This window comes from Apostichopus japonicus, chromosome 12, assembly GCF_037975245.1.
Source record: "Apostichopus japonicus isolate 1M-3 chromosome 12, ASM3797524v1, whole genome shotgun sequence".
NCBI classification, from domain to species: domain Eukaryota; kingdom Metazoa; phylum Echinodermata; class Holothuroidea; order Aspidochirotida; family Stichopodidae; genus Apostichopus; species Apostichopus japonicus.
Window position 1 is genome coordinate 5,175,355 of NC_092572.1, and position 14,554 is coordinate 5,189,908.

A 14,554-nucleotide genomic window follows, 5' to 3' on the forward strand; every position below is an offset into this window, starting at 1 on the left:
GCCTATGTATATAAATATCTACCCGAAATTGCCGAAACCAAAACTAAAGGTTGGATCGCTGAATTTGGATTCTAGTTCTGTGCCCTTTTCCCTTGCTGTGGCGGACAGTTATAACTAAGGGCATAGAAATGGTCATTGCCGGTACAGCCTTCCGTTAATTCGGAGTGCAGGGCGGTTTCTCTGAACCTTCTGCGATTTGTCGATCTTGGTGAAGCTGATACAGGGTCCTCTTCTTCATTCAAAAACAGTTGAGTCGGGTCATGATGACGCGAGCTATACCCCGTGCTCTTTGCCATTTTAATTTACCCTTCAGAAACAGAAGAAAAAGAAACAGCGCCATCTTTCGTCGACGAATGATTACAGTTTTTACTAGCATATTTTTGTGTCGATGTTATGGTCAGTTATTAAATACAACCGTTATGTTTATTTTATACAAAATACTGACCTGATATACATATATCATATCACGTACGTACAAACACTATGTATTTCTACAACAGGTGTTTGGAATTGGTTAGATTGTACCCAGCCTTTCTGTCAGCAAAAATCGTAAGACCACCGGTCAGATACAAGTCGAAGATGGTAGGTGTTTATCTCAGTATGTTTATACCGTTCGAATAGTTAAGTCGAAGCTGGTAGTTCAGTTTACCTGCAGTGAAATGCAGCATATGAAAATAAATTTTAACTGCATGATCAGACCATAGGCATATTGAAACATCAATTTAGCCCAGCGAAGGCTAGGCCTCATTTTCATACTACTAGGCCTAGGGCCTAGGTTAGCACAGTAACTTACAGTAGGCAAGGTGACTAGTGATAGTCAGAATGGAATTTAACTGTTTCGGTCAACGGTATCCACCAGCCTGGTGACTTAATCATAAATGGCATGAATCATAATATTTTTGGCGATGGTTATTTTAGTTTTGTAAAATTTGTAGTACTGTTTGTTACTGTGTCTATAGGATGCATAGGCTACATGTAGCAAACCACAGGGCAATTTACAGTGATTTATTGACATTTCTGCTGCTGCTGGTATGGATTTAGTTAGGTACGAAATAAGGAAGACCCTATTACTACTTAGGCCTATATGTTTTATCTAATATTTAATTCTATTGCGATTCCAGGCCACACCAGCAAAACGAGCCAAGCTGACCAGCGACGAACGATCTGAGAAGCTAACTAGCTTGCTTTCAGCAGAATGGAAACAAGTTGAAGGAAGAGATGCCATCCAGAAGCAGTTCATGTTCAAAAACTTTAATCAGGTAGAAAACTGACATACATAGCTTATTGGACAAATTTCTATTATCACTTTGGAACAACGTTGTTTGTGCAATAGGCCAACAGAGGTCAATGGAGGTCATGCCAAGGGAATGCATGATCCCTCCCTGGCTTGGGCTCACATGAGTTGACCCTGGAAGAGTGGCTTAGATCAGATCTCTTACTCAGAAAGTAAAACTATACCCCACTGAAAAATCTTCTATCTACTGACAATGGAGGTGGAAGCATGGCCCCCTGGACATCCCCCCCCATGCACACCAGGGAAACACAATTTATCCAGTATCTCATCAATGCTTTGCAAAATGAGCAAATTGCAAATTACAAGAACACGTATAGCAGTTTAAGTACACAGGAATCATAATATTGTATAGGAGATAATAGTTTAAAACCTTCAATTACTGTATGTATATTAGATCCTCCTGCAAGCAGGAACTCGTGAAGAAGCCTCATAGGCTTATCAAAGCCGCAAGCTGACCAAAGTCAGCCTCTTACATTCATATTTAACGTCCATAATTATGAATTGTTAATTGTCAACAACTCTGTAACTGGACGACATACATTGATCTGGGAGTGACTCGAACCGGGGACCTTATGATTGAAAGGCACTGGCGTTAACCACTGAGCTAACACTCCGTAATTACTGCTATGCGAAATTTGAATGCTAAATTATTTCATGCATACACTTCTGATTAAATATCATTACTTTGGTCACATTTCATTCCACAGGCCTTTGAGTTCATGACCAGAGTAGTTCTATTAGATATGGGCCCTTGGTGATGGCCTAAAATTGTTATACTGAATGTAAAAGTATGTCCCCTTCCTCAACTGATAATGGAGGTGATGGCATGAACCCCCCACCCCACCCCCCCCCCATGCACACACTTCTGATTATATCATTACATTGGTTACATTTCTTCCCACAGGCCTTTGGGTTCATGACCAGAGTGGCTCTATTGGCTGAAAAGATGGACCATCACCCGGAGTGGTTCAACGTGTACAATAAAGTGGACGTGACCCTCAGCACTCACGATGTCGGGGGGATCTCGGACTTAGACGTCAAGATGGCCAACTTCATGGAGTCTGCTGCAGCGTCCATCAAATAATGTAGACTTCCAAAACACACCAGCGACTGTAGTAGTACAGTATCCTCTGAAATAAACCAACGTCTTACCAGATAACTTATCAATCGCATTATTAAAACACTCAGGAGATAAAAGGAAAGAGAAGCAATGTCTGTGAAATGGGTGCTCTCTACCAACAAAACTATATGAAAATTAAGCTGGTCTTGGCATTTAATCTTTAACACCCTCTTCTTTCAAGTAAAGAGCTTTGCAAATTTCATATTTGTACACTTTGGAGACCTGTACCATTCTCCTCTTTTCTTTGGTCCTTCTTGCACAGGGAAATCACTCAGTAGTAGACAAAAAAGTTTTGTACCCAGTTAAGGAAGGTTTTGTCTGTTTTTAATAAAGGCATGCCATTTTCTCCTTGGGTCTAAACCTCAAACATTTTAAACAGATCTTCCAAGCTTGCAGAGGGGGCTGTAAGTTAGATTCAACAGCCCCTAGGACTAACTATATGAACCAAACTGGATCTTTCATTTAACCATCAGTGAGTAACACATCGGCCGATTCGGATTTGGGGCAAAGACACCCCCCATGGTTTTGCAAAAGATTCTATTGATGGTACATACCGTATGCTTATGACCTAACAAAGCTGTTTAATAATTCAAAGTATTTGAAAACTCAACCAAAACGAATCCATGAATCTACATTCACTTTACTAATTCCATTTTAGTTCTATTGGTGGTAGAAACCTAAAATCAAACAAACTTGTGATGAAGTGTTGTAAGTTTGTAACAAGTCATGAAGGGAGTCACTGAAATCTCAAAAGTCACATGACTCAAACAAGTTTCTCAACTTTTATCTCAAAGGGACAATACAGTAAGCGAGTCGACGACTTGAAGCTTAGTCAGAAAAATCATTATTGATGACTCAACTCAACTTGAACATCCATGTGACTTGTTAAAACTTTCAACTCTTTTGTGAGGAACTATGTTTTAACTGTGAATATCTTCCATATTTTCCTTCTTGCTGTTTTTTTATTGGTCCTTCCAGAATGTCCTTCCTAATTCATGAATGTTATTTCATATATTATGAGTAATTAATACACTTCACCTTGTTTATCAAATCTTCATTATATATACATCACCAATGCCTCACGGTGTCTGAAATTGCACATTTTTTTTTCATTTTTTACTCACATTTTGTGTTTAAATCTATTTAATCCTTGCAATATAAATTGCTTATATCTGTGTTTGCGATATAATGTTGACACATTTCAAAAATTGGATGATTTCTGAAATGATTTGAGATCAAGATTCTTGAAACAGTTTATGTCCATTAGATATAAGGATGCACAGTAATTATGTCTACTCCAATGCTGCAGTCATCCCCAAAGACTGAATTTCTAACTCTTTGGTTTTAAGCTGACACCTGCAGACAGCTAGCTGCATCATATTGATTACATCCAGGGAGATATTGATCAGATGTGTATATTTATTGATTGATACGGATGCTGGCTAATACAGCTAATGCAATTGACTCTGCAGCATCATATTGATTACATGGGATATATTGATCAGATGTAATTGTTTATTAATTAATACGGATGCTGGCTAATACAGCTTGCAGGCACGTAGCCAGGGGGGGGGGCGAATGGGGCAATCGCCCCCCCCTTGAGCATTTTTTTTTTGGTATGTTTTTATGATTATCGCTAGTAATTTCAAAGAGAAAATGCTAAGATGCAATGTTAGAAGATGCAACTTACAAGGCCTAGGAAGTGCCATTTCCAGCGATCTGGGAGGCATTTTCAGCCAAAATTTTCATATCAAACTGGATGTATTTGCCCATATTTGGATAGATATAATGCCAGTGAAAATAGAGGTAAATTAGAGGTCTCTTTCTATAGCATTACTAGATATCATTCCAAGTATCTCTCCTTTCTAAAAAACACAACTTCTTTCTCTGAGTTTTCTCGCACTGCCAATTATTTTCGTGTAAAGATGTTTTAAAACATTGGGACTTTAAACAGTAAATATTATAAAATATTAATCATTATTTGTATGGAAATGTGATTATTAAAGACATATTAGCTTTGACTTTATTTAATTCTGCCCTATTTGTTGCCGCCTCAATAAATAAAATTAAAGAAACCAAGAACTGGTCTTGTTAGTAATGTATTGAAGCCTACCACTAAAAGTTACTATTATGTTAGTGGTGCTAGTATAAATGTAAAATATCAAGAAAATAAATTTATGTAAAAACACCCAAATATTAACAATTTAATAACATTTAGACAGAAACAGTTTCATATTATTTGCGACTACTTCAGTTATTTTTTTCTTCAGTGAAAATCAGTTCAACTGATTACTGGTTTGTTAATTATTGAAAGTGTTTTGATTTGTCATGACTGTATCTGTATTGAAGAAGCAAGTCAGATTCTGAGGTGTTCTCTTGCATTAAGAGGTTAAATATATGTAATATCGTATCATCCTTATGATGCATTAATGGTCATTGGTGTACCCCTGACCCCACCCCCCTTCCATCATGATTCCTAAAGTAAATTTCCAAGTTGTAATCTCCAAATCAACTGTACAAATCAAGGAGTGATTAATTAGACAATTAAGATGCAGCAGGTAATTAAAATGCTTTGAGGCTGACAGTTAACTGTTTGCTGAAGTGAAAACATTATTTGTTAGCAATATTTGTGACCATTAAGTAATATTATGGTATAACATTGTCTGGTGTTAACTTGTGGTTATTTTGCATTCAATAATGCATCATAAATTTGATATTTTATTTGATCGTATTGAATGTCACATGACCAACTTGCTTTGCCATTTTGTTGTTTAGCTTAATAAAATGTTCTAAAAACAAATGTTGCTGCCATTTTAAATCCATCCATCTGTCCTCTTATGTTGGCCGATGTACGAAGGTCAGTAGCATGTAAACTAAGTTCATCTTTTTTGTTGTTGAAAATATAAAACTTGAACTGAAATTGTTGATGAATATTCAGTTTGCTTTGACCAATCACATTGGTGTATTTGGTATATGTGAATGACCTTGCAGCAACAATTAGCCAAAGTAACTAAAAGTGAAGTAGTTTGTGTGAATGTGGTATTACCACTCCAGGCTAACAGAATGCATCATGGATCTGTAAGTTTAGTCATGGCTGTTGAAATGATACAATGTCTTCAAAACTGTTGATTTGTACCTCTGGTGTTGGGTTTGATAAGTTTTAGACAATTTAAGTAGATATGTAGTTTGCACTTGCAACTTTCACATCAACATAAGTTTCAAAATGTCAGCTAGTAACGAACCAATTCATGGAATGAATTATTGCATCGTGTCGCATTGCACAAGGTTGGTTATAACTGTATTTTGCGTGACAGTTTTTTGGCTAAGATCATGAACTGGTGACACTGACTTGCCTTAATGTACATTGCCCTGATCATGTGGTTAGTCTCAATATAAAGGACGGGATGAGAGTGGATCACTTGTCTGGTTTTTGTGCAGAGGATATATATATTCAGTGACTTTTCTTACAAAGTAGCTTATGTTAACAGACATTTAGTCTTGTAATATCTTTTAAAATAAGATGTACATGTTGTCACGAACGACTTTATTCATTGTACGTGTATTCAGTATATGCTGGTCAGGGTGATAAGTAGGTCACTCGTCGTGACTGACAACTTGTGCGTTTTTTCTGGAAGCGTCGAGAAATGATGGCGCTATTCGGTATTAACGAGTGCAAATTTCCAGAACATACGGGAAGTGTTTTTTTAGTAGGTGACCGGATATCGTCGACCAATGAACGATGCACTATCAGTCGTATCTTCGAGACATGGATGATTCTCGATGTTTTTCCGTCAGGATTCCTGGAAAAGAACTTTCGGGAGATTAAACCCGGCTATATATAAGAAGAGATATTTTCGGTGATGAGGAGTTTAGTTTTCCGATCTATTGTGAAAAGAAATTCATTTGAGATAAAAGATTAATCGAGGGGACGGACAGAGGAACCGGTGGACTGTTTGTTTATTAGATTGGTGCGTCGTTTAACCGGGACAGGCGTGACTTCGGCAGAGTTTTTCGGAGTTCACCCAGGAGGAAGCCATCCTTGGGATACAAACTGGAGCACGGAGCAAAGAAACAGTCTAACTGGTAAATTCCGCTTTTTGTATAATTATGTTTATTCAATCTGTATCAAAGAAAATAAAGAAAAATAATCAAGAAAATCATTTAAGAAGAGCGCCAACACTTTGAAAACTTGCCCAGCCGTAAATGTATCATTGCGCTTGTACCACTACCTATACACTAAGCCTAGCTTCACACAATCCAGCTAACTCTAAATCCAGGAAAAATGACTTATCTAACCTTCATAGGGCTCGCCAAACCATAGAATAATGATTAAAAACAATACACAAACATACACGCACGACCCCCGGTCGGAACAGTAAAAGTAAACACCTGCCCACCCCCATAAATACGGCAAAGTTGTCGAGTATACTCAAAAATAATCAGTAAGTAGCCTATACACTGCTTACGATTAGGCCCGCAAAACATAAACCTTCAACTAAAGACACTGTAGAACTTAAGAAATTATACATGAACATTATATAAGAATACCTACTTCTTTGGCGGAATCACCGGTATTTCTCACAAAACTTGAACACTTGTATTCAACGTAAAAACATATAAAATGATCACAAACTGGTTAGCAGAATATGATATCGAACAGGTTAGCTTTACGGTATGACTATACTTCTCGTTTTCCAGGAAAAACGCGACAGAGCGCTCCCTTGGAACGCCGATTGATACAACGAAACACCCTCCCCCCGCCAATGAGAGCGGTGATCTCATTACAACTCATTATCAAAACCCTCTGCTGGATAAATAATTACTATATTAGTTATTGGTCTTGAATACACTCCCTTTGCAGTTTTCACTTTTACATTTCTGATTTTGTTGTCTGAGCCTGGGTACACATGAATAACTCTGCCTAGAGTCCAGTTACCGCGGACAGTATTTGGATCAGATAACATGACTATATCATCAACCCGAACGTTTCGTCTCTCGACGTTCCATTTCTTGCGAGGAACCAGCAGTGGAAATACGTCACGATTCCAACATTTCCAGAACGCATCAACGATTCTTTGTACAAATTCCACTCTATGCTTCGGGTTCTTGGTTTCTCTGAAAGGACCTTGTGGAACTGTGGTTGACGCTCGTCCCAATAACATATCGTTAGGACAAAGATATGATCCGTCGTCAGGGTCATTAGGCAATCTTCCAATTGGACGCTGATTAACCAAATTGGAAACTTCCACCAAACAGGTGTAGAGCTCAAAAGGTGTTAAAGTTTGACCACCGATAGCTTTCTTTAATGCAAACTTACAACTTTTGACAAGCGATTCAGCGCAGCCGTTCTGATGGGGTGCTAATGGCGTAGTGAATTTCCATTCCACTCCTTTGTCAGCACAAAATTCTTGAAGTTGTTTTTGATCATATCCTTTGATCATTTCCTGCAGTTCTTTCTGTGCCCCAACAAACTGTTTTCCATTGTCACTTGTAATAACTTTCGGGCATCCTCGAAATGCCAAGAATCTTCTGAGAACTTGGATGAACTCCATGGTTGAAGCGTCGGTTGCAAGATCTAGGTGTACTGCTCTTGTGTTCAGGCAAGTGAATATTACTCCATAATGCTTGCTAGTTTTGTTGCGACCAACTTTAACGCTGAATGGTCCAAAATAGTCACAAGCTGTATAGTAGAATGGGGGAGTCTCGGGCATCAAGCGGTATTTTGGCAAATCAGCCATAAACTGTGACTCAGTTTTATGCTCCATCTTCTTACATAGCACGCACCTATGTTTCACTGTTTTCGCAAGCTTGTGCACTCCTATTATCCAATATTTTCTCCGTACTTTGGCAGCGGTAGTTGCCACGCCATCATGACCAATTTCATGAGTTTGCCTTGTAATTAGCATTGATATTGGATGTTGTCGTGGTAGAAGTATGGGATGACGGCAATCGTAAGAAACCAGTCTCTTCTCAACTCGCCCACCAACATGGATGATTCCTTTCTCTTCAAATGGACTGAGTGTTTTGTATTCTCCCTTTTTAATCTGGTCATGTAAGGGTTTCTGAGCTTCTTGAACCCAATACATTTCTGCCCTTTCTAACTCTGAAGGGGTGAGTGTTACAGTCTCAGGTCGGCTAGCATTATCATCCTTGTGGCATCTAAGTTTTAGGTGGCTGAGAAATCTTTGTACATAAGCGGTTACCCTGATCAACTTTCTCCAGCTTGAAAACCTTTTGCAATCAATGACATCTGACTTTGATGTCACCGTGGCAATCTGAAAAATTTTGCGTTTTTCATCAACTCCTGTTTGAGTTTGAACTTCTTGGTGTGGCCATTCTGTCTGTGGTTGGCATAAGAATGAAGGTCCTGTTATCCATCTATCAGATAACTTCTCTACAGGAACACCTCGAGAGATATCATCTGCCGGATTTATGTCTCCCGGCACGTGCTTCCATTGTGTAGGATCTGATCTACTTTGTATCTCTCCGATTCGAGCAGAAACAAAAGGTTTGAATGTCCTTGCCTCGCTGTGAATCCATCCTAGGACAATCATACTGTCGGTCATGTAGACAGTTTCACTGATCTCTAAGGTGGTTTCTTCCTTGAAAGTTGAACTCAGTCGAGCTGCCATAACTGCTGCTTGCAGCTCAAGTCTTGGAACAGTGAGTTTCTTTAACGGAGCCACTCTTGATTTGGCTGTTATGAAACGTGTCTCATACTTGTCGTTGTCCACTTCCCATCGAATGTAAACGCATACACCGAAGGCCATTTCAGATGCATCACAAAATATGCATATCATAGGCTGTCCCATTACATTTGGTGGTGTAAGACATCTTGGAAAAGATGTGTAGTTCAAAGCTTCCATTTCCTTGAACAATTTAACCCATTCCTTTTGCTCAGTAGGTGGGACTTCTTCATCCCAATCTAGGCCCAACCGCCACAAAGTTTGCATACCTATTTTTGCTCGCACCAGAAATGCAGCGGCAAAGCCAATTGGATCGAAAATTCTTGCAATCTGACTCAGAATTTGTCTCTTGGTAAGTTTGATCTCTCCTTCTTCAGAACCATTTAAAGCATGAATTGGTTTTACTTTGTAGGAAAACTCATCTTTCTCTTGATTCCAGGCAATACCTAGAATCTTTTCCTCTGTTAAGGTTTCCAAATGGCTCAAATCTTTAGGACTCTGGGAAACTTCTGATGCCTCCAGAGGCATATTAGATGACCAGCCTTTAACTTTAAATCCACCTTCTGATAATACTGTATCTATATCTTTGGTTAATTTCTGTGCCTCTTCCACGTCCTGAACAGATGTGCACATGTCATCCATGTAGGTATCTCGATCTATCACCTCAGCTGCTCGTGGAAAATTCTCCCTACATTCTTCGGCCGTTCTTTTCAAAGCAATTTGTGCCATCGCAGGTGCTGGTTTGTCTCCAAATGTGAGGACAGTTTTGACATGCACCTCAGGATCTTGATCTCCCTTCATGTCCCTCCACAAATATCGGTGGACATGTTGATCTACTTCTGGTATCAAGACACGATGGTACATCTTGGAGATGTCCCCACATACCGCAACTGGATGTTCCCTGAAGCGAAGCAGAACTCCGAATAAGTCGTTCAGTAGGTCTGGTCCCTTTGCCCAATAGCTGTTTAAACAGTGCCCTTGAAATGACGCCGAGGCATTGAAAACAATTCGCACTGGAGTACTTTTCTTTTCTGGTCTGACAATGGCGTGATGAGATATGTAGTGGATTGGGCCATCATAATTTTGGGTCTCATCCTTTGCCAACTTCTTTGCAAAGCCCATTTCTAACATTTCTTCCATCTGTTGTTGATAGGCTGCAGCATACACTGGACTTTTGGCAAGCTTCTTTTCGGTAGCGTATAACAACTTTTCGGCATGACATCGGTTATCGGGAAGCAAACTTGGATTTTTTATCCATGGGTAGGGCACCAACCACTGTTTGCCTACCTTTTCACATGAGTTCCATATGGCTTGGTACTCCTCTCTTTCTACTTTGGACATCTTTCCTGGCTTACACTGGCAGTCTGCTTGAATGCCCATGGACTCTGTGCTCCAAAACTCAGACAGATCGATTGGAGCAGCCATTTTTACATGCAAAACTCGATTTACTCCTTGCTGACGAGAGCTCCCTCTTCCGAAAACTAACCAACCCAAGGGCGACTTTCTGGCTACATAGTTGTAGCCACTTCCCACTTGTCTGGTGTCTCCTGTATGCATTTTTGGGTGGTCTATCCCGATTAGCAGATCAACAGAACCTGCGTTTGGTCTATGCAGCTTAGAAACTTCTAGTCTAAGGGCCTTGGCTATTTCAGTCAATGATACCTCTTTAATATCACTGATGTACGGTAACCCAACAGCTTGAACTATATGAGTGCGGTTACTATCCAGTGATGCTATTGGAAACTTGTAAATCTTGGTTTGCAGCTCCTCTATCTCTCCACCCACCTTAGTTATCTCAATGGTGGTGTTCTTTCCCTGCAGTTTGAGTTCAATGGCAAAGGCTTCTCTTATCAGGGTGACTTCTGCCCCTGTGTCCAACAGCACATTTCCTACCCGTTTTTCATTCTGGCGTCCAAAAAACTCTGCTTTGATGACTGGTAGTAATGCATCTTTGCTGCTGACCAGTGCCACACCTACACTGTTTGTTTCTGGTTCACTGTGCAGTAATGGGTGGTGGTAGTACTGACACGGTTGCCCTTTATACTTTTCTGTGCACAGTCGTCGCCTTCTACAGTTTGACATCCTATGGTTACGTCCTGCCTGTTTCAAGCAGCTGTAGCACGCATGGTTTTCCTTTACCAACTTGAACCTTTCTGAAGGCTGTTTTGAAAGCAGGTCTTTGCACTGGTCCGTCCAATGGTCCTGACACTTACATACCCAACACTTATATGTGCCCTGGATTTCTGATTGGGACAACTGGTTTACTGATATTTTATACTTGGTGTCACTTCTCACTGGTGCAGATGATCTCATTCGTGCCTTTAATTCTGTCTCCATCCATGTCAGAAGAGACTCGAGTGAAGCTGGTGTCTCACCCTCTGTCCGGAACCACATTCTTCGGTCCTCGGGGCTCATCTTCCGTTCTATCATAGCCAGCATATGGCTGTTATTCATATCGCTGGTCCTTCCAACCTCATTTAAGGTGTTGAAACTTCTTTGTACGAGGTTGACAAATTCACAAAACCTCTCATCTTCTCCAAGTTTCAAGGGCCGAAACTTAGAAAGATCATCAATAATGGCATCTGCCACCATACGAGGGTCACCATACAGGAGATCTAATTGGTCCCATGCTGCTTTGTAGTTATGCCCAATGCCTTTAATATACTGTAGAGGCTTACCTGTGAGACATGACCGTAGAATCATCAAAGCATCTCTATCACCATATCGATCATGCACGATGTGTTCAAAGTCGGCCTTGAATATGTTGTATTCTCTTATGTCACCATGGAACTTGGGCATTTTGGGCTTTTCCATCTGAAATGTGGTGGATACCGAGGGCGCTATTGGTGGATATGACTCTCCTGGTGTTACGCCCGGGTTGTCTGGTCTATCAATCTGTGTTTCCACATTTCTTTCTGGGATTGGAGGAGGTCTGTCAACCTGTGAATCTTTCTGTAGGATCTGTAATTTGAGGAAAGTATTCTGACATTCTTCCATCCATTTCTCTTCATTCTGGAATTCTTCCTCATTTTCGACTTTTTCTGCATACTCTTCATGTTTAGTCTGGAGCACCTTATATGCACTTCGCACTTCGCAAAATGCTTCATCTATTTCGGATCTGGATCGGTTTCCTTCTATTAGATAGGTCAAGGCATTACCCAGTCTTGTGAACTTGGCTTTTGCCCCCCTTCGTTGGTTCTTCAAATGTTTAGTATCTTCTGACATGACTGTTCTTGAATCTCCGAGTCCCTGGACAGCTTTAGAAATTGAATATTATGGAGCACGGAGCAAAGAAACAGTCTAACTGGTAAATTCCGCTTTTTGTATAATTATGTTTATTCAATCTGTATCAAAGAAAATAAAGAAAAATAATCAAGAAAATCATTTAAGAAGAGCGCCAACACTTTGAAAACTTGCCCAGCCGTAAATGTATCATTGCGCTTGTACCACTACCTATACACTAAGCCTAGCTTCACACAATCCAGCTAACTCTAAATCCAGGAAAAATGACTTATCTAACCTTCATAGGGCTCGCCAAACCATAGAATAATGATTAAAAACAATACACAAACATACACGCACGACCCCCGGTCGGAACAGTAAAAGTAAACACCTGGCCACCCCCATAAATACGGCAAAGTTGTCGAGTATACTCAAAAATAATCAGTAAGTAGCCTATACACTGCTTACGATTAGGCCCGCAAAACATAAACCTTCAACTAAAGACACTGTAGAACTTAAGAAATTATACATGAACATTATATAAGAATACCTACTTCTTTGGCGGAATCACCGGTATTTCTCACAAAACTTGAACACTTGTATTCAACGTAAAAACATATAAAATGATCACAAACTGGTTAGCAGAATATGATATCGAACAGGTTAGCTTTACGGTATGACTATACTTCTCGTTTTCCAGGAAAAACGCGACAGAGCGCTCCCTTGGAACGCCGATTGATACAACGAAACACAAACGTTGAGTCGAATTGGACCAGCGGGGAACGGTTTTGCTCCTGACCAAGTCACGGGATACCAGCCTACGAGGGAGAATCCCGACATCGTTGCTGGTGACGCAAGGAGGTCAGAACAGCTACGAAAGGAACCGAGAGCCGGCACGCGCCGCGTAAGATAAGTTAAGTAATCTTTTAAAACTTTAACGGCCGTATAATATTGTAAAATCTGTCTGTAATATTCCAAATTTCTAGTACCAATAATCCTTGTACAAATCAGTAGAGATCGTATCATTGTAAATGTATCGATTTTGTTAACTTTCAGAAACCTCTCAGTAGTCTTTTGGTCCTTTGAGTTTACTTCCCTGAATCTATCTAAAATTTTATTTTTATCGGCTTTGAAGGCCAAAGGAAAAACCCGGGGTCGCAACAGAGGGGGCGCTAGAAGGTGCCATTTTGTTTTACCCCACGGAAGTTGTGACACATGTACACTGGTGATTTTAGAGGGAGCTGTTCAAGATTTTACACTTTGTTTTTGCTATGTTGTAATCATTGGAGGATTTGCTATGAAATAGAACAGAAAATGACAGGAATTAAACATGTTTGTCTTTTTGTAATAACTTCAGTGTATGGTTGTCAGACAGGTGGTGAATAGCAGGGGATGGAGAAGGGGTACTGGGGAGGGGAGTACTGGTGGGTGGAGAAAGGGTACTGGGGTGGGGAAAGGGTATTGGGGAAGGGGTACTGGGGTGGAGAGGGGGTACTGGGATGGAGAAGGGGTACTGTGGATGGAGAAAAAGTTCTGGGGTGGGGAAGGGGTACTGGGGGTGGAGAAGGGGTACTGTGGGTGGAGAAGGGTACTAGGAGTGGAGAAGGGGTTCTGTGGTGAAGGCCATTGAACATTGTATATCTAATGATTCAAGTCCCTGCTAATGCAGAAACTAATTGTTTTTGTTGAAGGTCAAAGTTGCATGTTTACTTGTTTCATAATCATACCTAGTATGAGTATTTGTACTAATGTTTAGATCTACCTTAGTATTTGATGTAAGTCTAACAACCCATCAAGGTGATGAACGTAATGTCAAACCTTGAAAATATTTTATCCAAGGTTTACCATCTTTATAGTGGTTGGCAAAGAACACAAAGCTTGATTGTGTTCTGCAACATCCCCCACCCCAAGCACTGGGGGGGGGGGGTATATAAGCAGGTATGAGCTTTTCCGCGAATTCGCGGAATATCCGTGATTTCTTTTCTACCTCGCGAGGCATAAACTATTATCCTAACATACTGTAGCATATGCAAACTGGAGCCTATACCGCAACTTTTGCAAAATTCCGTGTTTTTCAGGCTCATTCCTGTATAAGGGGTAGTGGATGACATGGCCTTGAATAATTTGCACCATTGAAATTTGTATTTGACTTCTTACCCCCATGCCTCCTCCCAATCTCAAACCTGTTTTGGGACTCCCTGGCAAAGGTTTGTTTATTATGCTCAATCAATA

At 40.2% G+C, this 14,554-nt stretch overlaps 2 protein-coding genes and 1 long non-coding RNA gene across 3 annotated transcripts; 1 reads left to right on the plus strand and 2 right to left on the minus strand.

Moving 5' to 3' along the window:
• Nucleotides 1-421: 421 nt before the first annotated feature.
• On the plus strand, nt 422-4,600 carry LOC139977556 (pterin-4-alpha-carbinolamine dehydratase-like). Its single transcript, XM_071986960.1, has 3 exons — nt 422-582; nt 1,122-1,259; nt 2,199-4,600. Exons 1-3 carry the CDS (start codon nt 484-486, stop codon nt 2,376-2,378), a joined length of 417 nt encoding a protein of 138 aa, XP_071843061.1. The 5' UTR covers nt 422-483; the 3' UTR covers nt 2,379-4,600.
• On the minus strand, nt 3,763-13,529 carry LOC139977560 (uncharacterized). Its single transcript, XR_011796596.1, has 2 exons — nt 13,079-13,529; nt 3,763-6,465 (listed from the first exon to the last, which is right to left on the minus strand). It is a non-coding gene; the product is annotated as an uncharacterized lncRNA (long non-coding RNA).
• Nucleotides 7,041-12,891, minus strand: LOC139977543 (uncharacterized). Its single transcript, XM_071986918.1, has 2 exons — nt 12,877-12,891; nt 7,041-12,444 (listed from the first exon to the last, which is right to left on the minus strand). Exon 2 carries the CDS (start codon nt 12,323-12,325, stop codon nt 7,196-7,198), a length of 5,130 nt encoding a protein of 1,709 aa, XP_071843019.1. The 5' UTR covers nt 12,326-12,444; nt 12,877-12,891; the 3' UTR covers nt 7,041-7,195.
• Nucleotides 13,530-14,554: the final 1,025 nt, after the last annotated feature.

Bases quoted from the DNA above. Each gene is read 5' to 3' on its own strand.
- LOC139977556 (XM_071986960.1), top strand. From the start codon at position 484: ATGTATTTCTACAACAGGTGTTTGGAATTGGTTAGATTGTACCCAGCC. The intron at 583-1,121 runs GTAGGTGTTTAT...TTGCGATTCCAG, and splicing joins TCAGATACAAGTCGAAGATG to GCCACACCAGCAAAACGAGC. The intron at 1,260-2,198 runs GTAGAAAACTGA...TTCTTCCCACAG, and splicing joins TGTTCAAAAACTTTAATCAG to GCCTTTGGGTTCATGACCAG.
- LOC139977543 (XM_071986918.1), bottom strand. From the start codon at position 12,325: ATGTCAGAAGATACTAAACATTTGAAGAACCAACGAAGGGGGGCAAAA.